Source organism: Coptis chinensis, chromosome 6 (assembly GCF_015680905.1).
Source record: "Coptis chinensis isolate HL-2020 chromosome 6, ASM1568090v1, whole genome shotgun sequence".
Classification (NCBI taxonomy): domain Eukaryota; kingdom Viridiplantae; phylum Streptophyta; class Magnoliopsida; order Ranunculales; family Ranunculaceae; genus Coptis; species Coptis chinensis.
The window spans coordinates 3,749,448-3,761,658 of record NC_141461.1 but is presented as its reverse complement, the minus strand read 5'-3'; the positions used below and the strand labels follow the sequence as shown (position 1 = coordinate 3,761,658).

Genomic DNA, 12,211 nt, shown 5'->3' with positions numbered 1-12,211 from the left:
GAATATTCATAGCTCATGACTATGAACATTGATTGTTCATAGTACAGTATGGACTATGAACAGTCATTGTTCATAGTTATGAACAATGAGTATTCATAGTTACTGAACTATGAACAATCATTGTTCATAGTCCAATTGTGATATGAACAAAGAATGTTCATAGCTCATGACTATGAGCAATCAAACTATGAACAATGATTGTTCGATCATAGTCCAATTGTAGTATGAACAAAGAATATTCATAGCTCATGGCTATGAACATTGATTGTTCATAGTACATTATGGACTTTGAACACTCATTGTTCATAGCTCATAGCTACCGAACTATGAACAATCACTGTTCATAGTCCAATTGTGATATGAACAAAGAATGTTCATAGCTCATGACTATAAACAATCATTGTTCATAGTCCAATTATGGTATGAACAAAGAATATTCATAGCTCATGACTATGAACATTGATATATTATTCATAGTTCATACTATACTATGAACAATCAATGTTCATAGCTCATGACTATGAATAATCATTGTTCATAGTCCAATTGTGGTATAAATAAAGAATATTCATAGCTCATGACTATGAACATTGATTGTTCATAGTAAGTACAGTATGAACTATGAACAATATGAACAATGAGTGTTCATATCACAATTGAACTATGAACAATCACTGTTCATAGTCCAATTGTGATATGAACAAAGAATGTTCATAGCTCATGACTATGAACAATCATTGTTCATAGTCCAATTGTTCTAGAGTTTGGTCGATCGGTTGATTATCATATCAAAGACTCCTTCACTGATTTGAGGTAATTGTTCATAGCTTATGCGCTATTTGAGGTAATTGGGCTTCTCTAAAAATTAGCTACTTAAGTTAATTTAAAATAAGTACGCAAGTAAAACTTCACCTAGAAAATGAATTCAAACTTTTTTTTTTTTTTTTTTTTTTTTTTTTTTTTTTGGTTATGAAGCACTCACCATAAAGATCATCTCCACAAAATTTTAATTCATTTGAAAACCTCTAACATAAATAAAAATTGTTGTCATTTTTAAAAATAAATCTAACGGTCCAGAAATGTCGAGTTTTTATAATTATATTTTGCCAATATTAAAGGTTTCCAAATGAAGTGAAATTTTGTGGAGATGATTTTAATGTTGATGAGTATATCATATCCACAAATAATTATGATTGAATTTATTTTCTAGATGAAGTTTTACTAACGCATTTATTTTAAGTTAACTTAAGTAACTACTTTTTAGAGAAAGACTATATATATATATATATATATATATATATATATATATATATATATATATATATATATATATATATATATATATATATATATATATATATATATATATATATATATCCTCATAAAATTACCTTAAATAAGTACCAAATCTAAAACAATCAACAACTTCACCTACAAAATAATTTAAAACCTAATTTTTTGTGCATATGATCTACTAACCATAAAAAAACATCTCTACAAAAATTCAACTCATTTGATATCCTCTAACTTAGATAAAAATTGTTGTCAATTTTTGAAAAAATATTTAACGGTCCATAAATGTCTAGTTTTTGTAATTATCTTTTGCCAATGTTAAAAATTGTCAAACAAGTTGAATTTTTGTATAGATATTATTTGTGGTTAGTAGATCATATCTACAAAAAATTAAGTTTTAAATTATTTTGTAGGTAAAGTTGTGAGTTGTTTTAGATTTGGTACTTATTTAAGGTCCTTTTAGGAGCCGGACTGTATATATATATCGAGCAGGTTCTGTTTACCATACTTTTTATACCATAGTATAGTTTATACCACACCCCATTACAAGATGAATTAAGTACTAATAATTTGTAGATATGATATACTAACCATAGATAACATATCTACAAAAATTCATCTCATTGGGAAATCTCTAACTTAGTTAAAAGTTGTTGTAAACTTTGAATTTTTTTTAACGGTTCAGATTTTTTTATTTTGGAATCATATTTTGACATAGTTAAACATTATCAAATGAGGTGCAATTTTATAGAGGTGATCTTCATGGTTAGTTGAACATATCCACAAAAAACTATGTTATAATTCATGTTATAGGTAAAGTTGTGGGGCATGGTATAAATTATAAAAAGTGTGGTAAACGGAACCTGTTTGTATATGGTATAAAAAGTGTAGGTAAAGTTGTGGGGCATGATATTTTTGATTTTATTTTATTTTTTTGAAATATTTAGAGGGTTAAGTATACCCACACCGGTTACAATGAAGAATAGCCCGAAAGCTCATCAACCATGGAGGGACACTGGCTCGAGGATTTACATTGCCCGAAAGCTCATCAACCCTAAAGGAACCTTGCCCTCGCCGATGCGCCATTTTGAGTACAATTCAAGTGGGGACCTACCAGTCCATTTTGTGTCAGCCTTAGTTTTTAAGATTTGATTCCGTTGTCGAGTATATTGCAGGTCTTGGATGCCTCTTTTAAGCATAAAATTTGGATAATATCTTGAAAAAATACATTCCAATACCACACAAAGATTTGTATTTTCTACAAATATTTACTTGACAGACAAAAACAAACAGAAAATTGGCACAAAAAGCTTAAAAGACTGATTTTCGACCTCAAGTAGCCAAACTCTGAAATTATCAAAATTTTAACAGGTTAACAAGCAGATGCTACTTAGTTTAGAAGTTCAATTACACATACCATTACATACACCTTAGAATGCCAAAAGAGTTAACAGAAAATGAACGTGGGTGTCTGCGTGTGTGTGAGAGAGAGAGTTTTACCAACAGTGGGACAAAGAGTTCTTGCCAACCCGGCAAACCCAGAGTCGTCCAAATACACAACTCGAGAGTTGAGATACTGGGTGGTGGAACAAAAATCACAAGCCTTGGTATTTTTTTTACTGTCCAAATCTTATATACATTGTGCCATGGGGGTGCTACATTAAAATGGTTTAAGCATTCCGTTAACAGATTCTGGACGCGGAAAAAATACTAACGAAATATGACAACTCGACAATAAGAAGATTTTAGTTTCTGGTTGCTGGTTTTTCAGGCTCGATTGCTCAACAAAAATATCTACAAAACCAAGCGGAAACGGAACCAGTCCCTACACAAATCGTTTTGATCAGTAAAATTAACTCTTTCATAAATGAAGAATGTAGAGTACAATACATAACTGTCTGCTTAACAAGGAGCTACGAAGGCGACCAGGTTCCTACAGATAAAATATGACAATACAAATCCAAACAACCAACTACATTTAGCAAAAGAAAAGGCATTTACATGCTCTAATAGGATCCTCATTAACCAGTAAACAGAAATTTTCATTGTCCTAAATGCAAAATTCCTGTCAATCTATCCCAAAAAGATTTTCACTGTCTCACGTTGACAAGATACCCCTTTCTTCTCAGAATCGACTTTGTTCTTCTTCATTTTGTTGCTCTCGAACAAGTAATCTTTCTCTCCCCTTGTTCTCCGTGCTTCAATCTGACCCAGTAAGCCCTGACGATACTCTCTGCATTTGCATGCCTCCCATTTAGAATCTCAGACCAAAAAAACCCAACTTCCAATTTCACTACCAGCCTTCTTACCTATAGCCTTTTTCCTTCAGTCCCCAAGCTTCTTAGGATATATTGAGTTGTTCATGGCCACTGGTTCAGTCGCCCTTTCTTCCTCTGAAGACCCAAAGTCCAACAATTCATCAGCACACACGGATCATTACAGAGCAAATCCTTGGACTCACTGTTACCTATTCCCACGCAGTTCTGCTCCCTTAATAAACAATGTCTTCTTGACAAATACTATTTTCCCCGACTCTGAGTACGAGTATATGCATCTCTATTCTCTGCTACACTGTTGCCATTCGTCCACCGAATCTGCATATCTTTCTCTGCTGATTTCCAAGTTCAGCTCCTCATAACCTGCCTCTCTGTTGTGGGCCTCTCTGTTGTCTGTTCCTGCTCTGTTATATTATTTTTATCATCAGCCCAGTTTCTCTCTGAATCAGACATGCCCCCATTCAAACTTGCATCCTTCGTTACTGATTTCAGTTTCGGCCTATCATTCTCTTCATGTTCTGCTCGACTTTTCCTGTGATAGACACGCATGGAGCTCTGGTTCTGTTTTTTCCTTTTACGACGAAGAGAAGAAGATTGCCCACCTAGGGCAAGTAGCACTTCCAATTTAGGGACACCATGATATATTACCTGTTCTGTGGACCTTGTAGCCAATGGGCCTCCCTTATCCAGCCCATTTCTACTAACTGCTTTAGGATCCATGCTTCTTTGCCTCCTTCACTTCACGCCGAGCATGATACATCACAAGTTTGAATTAAAGCTCTCTCTCCTGCTAGCCACGCCCTGGACACCTGTCCCTGTTCCACCAGAGAAATTTGAATTATAGTGTTCTGTCCCTACCATCTGTTTGATAGAACAACATATTCCACCTGCACCACCACGGTCAACATTCCTACCAAAAATGCTACTGCCACGTACAGACACCCTTCCTATGTTTTCTTCTCCTTCACCACAATGGTTTCTGGTCTGCACATAATTCTGTGACATCACACCAAGATCCTCGGCCTTTATTTCTGCTGTATCCACCTCGTTGTAGTTGGAGACTCCACTTGCAACCTCAATCTGTTTGGAAAAATCGGTTTTACCGCTCAAACCAATCAGAACTCGAGCTGCTTCTAGGTTCTCCATGATTAAACTTTGATTCTCCATGAACATTTCATCATATGATGCCTTTTTTCTGGGAGGCTCCAATGACTCGCATGTCTTTCCAGGGATGGGGGTGCTATTCTCGTTGTATGAAGCAATTTGGTTGGGAAGCTCCAATGACTCGCATGTCTTTCTTTTTTTTGATCGGTATGACTCGCATGCATTTCCAGGGATGAGGGTGCTATTTTCATCAGAAGATTCATTTTGGTTGGAAAGCTCCAATGACTTGCATGTCTTTCCAGGGATGAGGGTGCTATTTTCATCAGAAGATGCATTTTGGCTGGAAAGCTCCAATGGCTTGCATGTCTTTCCAAGGATGAGTGTGCTATTTTCACAATATGAAGCGTTCTGGCTGGGAAGCTCCAATGAATCGCATGTCTTTCCAGGGAGGAGCGTGCTTTCTACATCATATGATGCACTTTGGCAGAGAGGCTCCAATGGCTCGCATGTCTTTCCAGCAAGCAGTGCACTTTTGTCATCATATGCTACACTTTGGCAGGGAGGCTCCAATAGCTCGCGTGTGTTTCCAGGGAGGAGTGTGCCTTTGTCATCATAAGGTTCACTTTGGCAGGGAGGCTCCAATGGCTCGCCGACGTCTTTCCAGGGAGGGGTGCTTTTTTCATCATCATCACGATTCATTTTGGCAGGGAGGCTCCAATGGCTCGCATGTCTTTCCAGTAAGGATGCAGCTTTTTTCATCATATGATGTATTTTGGCAGGGAGGCTCCAACGGATCCAATGGCCCACATGTCTTTCCAGGAATGACATTGGTATTTTCAGTGACAGTAATTTTTTCATTGTCCAGAGCAGTTGATGGAGAACCACTGTCAACAGGAGCTAAAGGTGCCAATGGCTCATGGGTCTTTGCAGGGATGACACTGCTATTTTCTGTGACAGTACTTTTTCATTGTCCAGAACAGTTGATGGAGAACCACTTCGAATAAGAGGTAAAGGTGCGAATGAATTGTCTACCACGTCATCCTCCCATTCTTCCTCTCTAAATGGCGCTCCATATTGTTAAGCCATTTCTTGGTCCTGCGCCACTTTTCTCAAAGATTTTGCAAAGAACATATGAATCCTGTAACACAAAACAGCCAATATGACTTGGTTAGTTTCTTTGACACCAACACTAAGTAAACTGGAAGATTGGAGACAAATAGTGGTGTACCCACACTGTAACACGTCACACAGGGAAGTTTCTATGTAATGACAATGCTCATAACAACCCACATACACCCTCCAAAAGAAACATTTAGAAAAATGGAGAAAAATTCTAGCCTCCCTCTTGGCTAAAGAGATCTGATTTCTAGAGATTAACCAGGTGTGTGTACATTAACAAAGACAGAAAATTCTTGCGTAAGTCCTTATTCCTTGAATTCCTAGTCTGCTAGTCCTAATAGGAGTTCCTCTGAAGGTCACGCGTTGAAACTTTTGTTAATACCAAGCATCTGATTGGGGAACCGGCACCACACTACACAAGGCGGAAGCAAGGGATGAGTGCCCGTGCACAAAAGATCTTCCCTCATTCACCTGCCCAGACTTGGCCTATAAAAATCAAGGTGGTTTTATTGTAAAATACAAATAAGAAGTCAAGTACACCAGAACATGGAGCAAAACCCTCCACTAAAACATTAACATTAACCTCTGATGGCAAGATATCACCTTAAGACTAACAGATTATACAAGATCGAAAAAAAGTATAACTAAAATCAATCAGATCCAAGTCTCACCTGTTGGATACCCGTCTCAGCCAAATCCTTAATTTCAAGCCTATACTCATGCATAACCCAATTTGTCCTATCTCCTTTTGGTGCCCTTCCTAAATGGAAAATCAGTGTCCTCTTCATCCCCACAGTCTGAGAGTCATTACAGATGGCTCTATCTCGGCCAGTTGTTTTCCAATATCCAACTGCACTAGCACGGTTTAGCCTGGGGCCATTGGCATATTTCCTGTCTCTTGGGCAAAAGAAGAACCATTCACGATCTCCGCTTCGCATGCAAGATTTGCCTGCATATATACGAAACACAAGTCCAACAAAAGAGGTTTTTACGACTGAAACAATAATTATGTGGGAATTGTAATAATCAACTCCAATGTAATATGTTTGTCGACAATGTGAACTATACTCATCTAATCAATAGATGGTAACAGTATCAAATATGACTAACTGAAAAATTCCAAAATTACCTGGAAGATCCCAAGGAGAGAATTTGTAAAGGTCCAACTCTGTAATAGCTTGAACATGCAGTGGCTTTCCGAGGACTTTCCTCTTGAGATAATACAGAACCAGCTCAACATCTGTCGGGTGAAACCGAAAACCAGGAGGGACTTTTGCCATTTCAAGCAAAAAAATCCAACACTATTAACACCTCTATATACCTTTTCAACACCAAATAACTGTAATCCAATTGCTTCTGACCAGACCTTTTCGCAATATATACGTTTTAGAATTAACTTTATTGTCTAATAATATATCGAAAACCTCTCAAAATCTCTCAAGCCCACTGCCGAAACAATATCCGTTGCAGACACCACAAAGTGCCAGAGTTCGCAAGCAATAAATCACAAAAAATAATCCACTGATATTTGTTGATGAGACGATCTAGACATGCATTTGGCACAACCTGATAAACAAAAACCACATTATAAGCAAACAAACAAAAAAACGCAAGTCATTTTTGCATCACTCATCTAAAACAAACAAAGTAACAAAAACATCAAACATGAAACTTTAGTAAACAATCAAAATGAAATCTACAACAATAAAAACGAGTAAACACCTGAAATTCCATCGATTTAGACAAAACTGACAAACCCCATCATTCAAATCGATAAGAAAAACAAAACCCCCAACACAATTATGAAATCAGAAACAAAAACAAACCCTAAAAAAACTCAAAAAAGCCTAAAACTTCATGCAAAAGTAACAATTCACAACCCTAATTCATCAAACAACGAACAAATCGAACAAATGGAAGAGAAATAAACAATCAAAATTGAAACTTGATGAAGAATTATAAGGTTTTACCAATTTTCTTCTTCATTTTGAAACTTAGCCATGTTTGAATCAGACGCAGACTTGTTTCTCAAGTTTTCAATTGACGGCCTCTCGATTCCTCTTTTTTTTTCCCTTTTTATCTCGCAAACCTGAAATAACGAATCTGGGTTCGGGTCTAACCCATTTTGTTTTTTATCCGACAGGTGGCGCTACATATCCTGAAATGTCTCGATATATATTCCCGATATTTCACAAATCTATGTTGAAATATTCGATTCAGAAAATTTTATGTTTTGAAATGTCGACGCCACTTTTTGAATTGATAAGTGTCACTTAAGTTTTTAATTGGGCACGAAACCCACATTTTTCTGTGATAACTTAACACACAAGAAATTTTTGGTTGAGGTAGCGTGGGAATGTGAAAAAGTTGGTAGAATTTAGAAATGGGTCCTTGCCCAAATAGAAGTCTTTGGCAATAGTCTGGACTTTTTACATTGACACTGGCAGCACATGGGGCACCTTTGCGCTATTAAAAAACAAGAGTTCCCGTCCTATGCATGAGCAAAATCAATTCTGATAATAATCTGTCAAACCATATGAGAGTCCTGTATGTGTTAGAAGATATGATGCTCTACAAGACAACAAATTAGGTTTCTTTGTTAATATGCTTTCTAAGAACAGATTTCGAATTAATGTGCTTCCATGTGAATCTTGTTGTTAGAAATTAACCGATGTAAAATCTTTGTTTACATAAAATTAGAAATTTACAGGGTATGGGAAAGAAGACATTTGTGTCTCACTTGAAACTGACCGAATGAAACTCTTGCACCACATTTTTCATTGTTGGATTCTCACAAACACATGTGTTGATATATATGAGTGTCTTAAGTCTACTCTAATATATTAATAGAATTGATCCTTCACATGAGAAATTGACAATTTAACATGATATCGGAGTTTTTGGTTTCTGAGAAGTTTTAGATTCAATTATTGTCAGGTGAAGATGTCGAGTCCTTCTACCTGAGACATTTGCTAACAATTCCACAAGCAACTTCCATCTCATACAGATTACTTTTCTCATCTATGATATCCTTCCATCCAAAATCTCAAAGAAGTTTTCCTTGCCCATATATTAAGAGCTCACGCAAGACAACTCCGAAACTGTAAACATCACTCTTCTCAATTAAACGGAAGTATTCAGGATCTAAGTATCCTATGGTTCCTTGCACCATTGTTGAGACTCAGCCTTTATCTAGGGAAACAAGCATAGAAATTCCAAAGTCAGCTAGTTTGGCAGTGTTGCTTTCATTTAAGAGTATGTTGGATGATTTAATGTCCCTGTGAAATATGGGCATGGAAGCATATGAGTGCAAGTAAGAAATAGCCTCACCGACTTCAATTGCTATTTTAAGACGATCCTGTTGGAGTTATCCCTCACATGAGGAGAGAAAACAGAGCTGGAGAGAAACGGGAGAATTCGGCGTTGGAAATGTCGCCAGCGGCTTCGGATGAAGCGACTTCGCTTCGGAGTTCCAATAGAATAGAGGCGACCACCCATAGAGAGGGCGGCCGGCCAGATCTCGATATCGATTGGCCTTCAGCGCTTCAAGTCTAATTTCGTGGGCCTTTGCTACAGTACCCGCGAAATTTGGTTTTTGGAGATAAAAACCAAAATCAAGGTTTTGGAAAACCTAACCAAACAAGTCGGAGAAGGATTGGAATCCGGACTAAAACAAAGAGAGAACCTTTACGAGATACAACCCAGAAAGAGATAAGAGTGATCTAGTAAGGTGAGAGACCGAAAGGAGAGATTGTAATCTTCCTTCCCACGTTATTAAGAACGACTCTTGTGGAAGTAGGCATCATTGGCGAACCACGGTAAAAATCTTTGTGTTGTGGTTTGCTTCTACCGCTTTACATTATTATCTGTTGTTAATAGTTGTTTAATGAGTTGGGCATGTTAGTATAGGTTGTAGTTGATATTTAGATTTTGTCCCGAGTTGAATTGTGTTCAAATACAAGTTATCCGTGTAGTGGGGAATCGATTGGTATTGATATAATCCCCAACAAGTGGTATCGAGCCTTGGTTAGAATAGCTGGGTGTTATCGAATCTTGGTCGGGGTGTTTGTAAAATTCCCGAGAGAAGATTTGAGGTTAAATAACTTGTAGAGATGGACCATTCCGTGAACACTTTCGTATGATGAGTCCGAATAGGAAGAACTACACCATCCGGAAAGCCAAGATGGAAGACTTGCTATCTTGCAAGGACTTGGCACTTCCCATTGAGAATGAGGGAGTAAAACCGTAGAAAAAATTTGAAATTTGAGTGGAAAAAGCACGTGAAGCGATTGGATACATTCGACCGTGGATTGACGGCGGTGTCTTTCACCATGTGGCCCAAGAGACTACTGACCTTCGGTCTATGGAAGAAACTTCGAAGACCTTTATGAGAGGAAGTCGAGTGGAAACAAAGTGCTAGTCGTTAAGAAGTTTGCGGAACCACGGTACCAAGAAGGTTCTTCAATGTCCGAGCATCTTAATGAAGTCTGAGAATATCATCAATCGGATGCATTTGATGAAGATCAATTTGGGAGACGAAGTTTAGGCTTTGTTTCTATTAGGCTCTCTACCGAAAGTTGGGAGACATTAGCAGTTTCTCTACATGGAGCGACAAGGATGGAATTGTTACCATGGAGATGGCTACCACGTCTTTGTTGAATGAGGAGACTAGAAGGAGTGCAAGAAGCGCTCTTCTCACTCGAGAGATCCTTTTTCCGCGAGAAACGGGGAGAGGTCAAAACAGAAAACCATCTCGTTCTAGAGGTGATGAGAAATAAATCTAGGGGTGAAGCTAGAACTCCTAAAGGCGGGGCAATGTTACTATTGTGCCACAAAAGGCCACTTCCAGATATGAGTCGCGAAACATCAAAAGGGATGAGAAGAATAACGTGTACATGAAGACATGGTGGTGGAGGAACGGAACACAGGGCAGAGATACTACCGCACTAGTCAATGACCTAGTGGGAATTGTGTCGGATTGTGGTGTGTCTTTGTCTTAGTACCTCATGTCGGGGATACTGAGTGGGTGATAGATACTGAGGAGCATCCTATCACGTCACACCGCCTGAGGGGATTCTTCACTACCTACGGTATGGTGAATATGGTGAAGTGAGGATGGGTAACAAAGATGCCGTCAAGATTATAGGCATTGGAGATGTTCATATAGAAACCAATGTTGGCTACACCTTGACACTCAAGGATGTAAGACATGTCCCCGACATACGGTTAAGCCTTAATTTCGGTTTTGGAAATTAGATGACGATGGCTTTGTAAACTCGTTTGGTAACGGGGTATGGAAACTGAGCAGAGGTTCCATTGTAGCAGCCAGAGGAAAGAAAACTTGCTCTCTTTACAAAACACAGGCTAGTTTGTGTAAAGCGTGGCGAATCTGGCCGAAGAAGAAGAAGCTTCATCTGAATCACTGTGGCACAAGAGACTGTGTCACATGGGCATAAAAGGGATGGAAGTTCTTGCTAAGCAAAAGGCCGTGCCAGACATTAAAGGTACACATTTAAATACATGTACTCATTGTTTGGTAGGAAAGCAACACAGGGTGTCTTTCCAAAGATTCCGTCTCACGAAAGGACAACGTCCCCGAGCTAGTGCACCTGGCACTTATGTGATCCTATGAGAGTGAAGTCCCACCAGGGGAGCCGTGCTTTTGACATTCATTGATGATCGTCCAAGAAAGATATGGGCCTATAGTCACGAAGACCAAGGATGAAGTACTTGGCGTGTTTGAGAAATTCCACAAACATGGTGGAAAGAGAGATCGGGAAGTTGTTGAAGTGTATTCGCCGGATAATGGGGGTGAGTACATTGGGCCATTTGAAGAGTATTGCGAGTCATGGGATTCGGCCATGAGCGGACCGTTCCCAAGACACCATGACAATGAATGGAATAGCGAGAGAAATGAACCGCACCATTGTAGAGGATGAGATGCATGCTATCTCACTCTAAGCTACCTAGAAGCTCTCTTGGGTAGAAGCAATCGTCTGACCTTGCATGTGATCAACCTGTCACCAAAGAAAGCCTCTAAATAGTGATTATCCGAGAGAGAGTATGGTCGGCGAGATGTTGATTATGGATACTTGAGGGTATTTGGGTCGCGGGGTATTTGTGCATATTCCGGGATGAGAGATCCAAGCTTGATGACAAAGCCAAGCAAAGGCATTTTTTCGGGTTATGGAGATGAAAAGTTTGGTTACAAACTCTATGATCCGATTAACAAGAAGGTAATCCGTCGAGATGTTGTGTTCTTAGAAGACCAAACCATAACAGACTTTGAGGAGGGTGAGAAGTTACGTGCTTTCACCAATGATCTTGTTGATTGAACCGAAGTTCCTACCGTGGAACGTCTGCGAGAAGGTATTGAGAATCTGAGAGAACCATGAGTTTGAAGCTCATGATGAGAATCC

General features: G+C 38.5%; 1 protein-coding gene across 1 annotated transcript; it reads right to left on the bottom strand.

Moving 5' to 3' along the window:
* Window positions 1-3,130: 3,130 nt before the first annotated feature.
* Window positions 3,131-7,217, bottom strand: LOC147490846 (NAC domain-containing protein 53-like). Its single transcript, XM_086565311.1, is given in 4 exon segments — window positions 3,131-5,750; window positions 5,752-5,811; window positions 6,464-6,741; window positions 6,922-7,217. Coding segments are annotated over 4 exon segments (669 nt in total). The 5' UTR covers window positions 7,073-7,217; the 3' UTR covers window positions 3,131-5,570.
* Window positions 7,218-12,211: the final 4,994 nt, after the last annotated feature.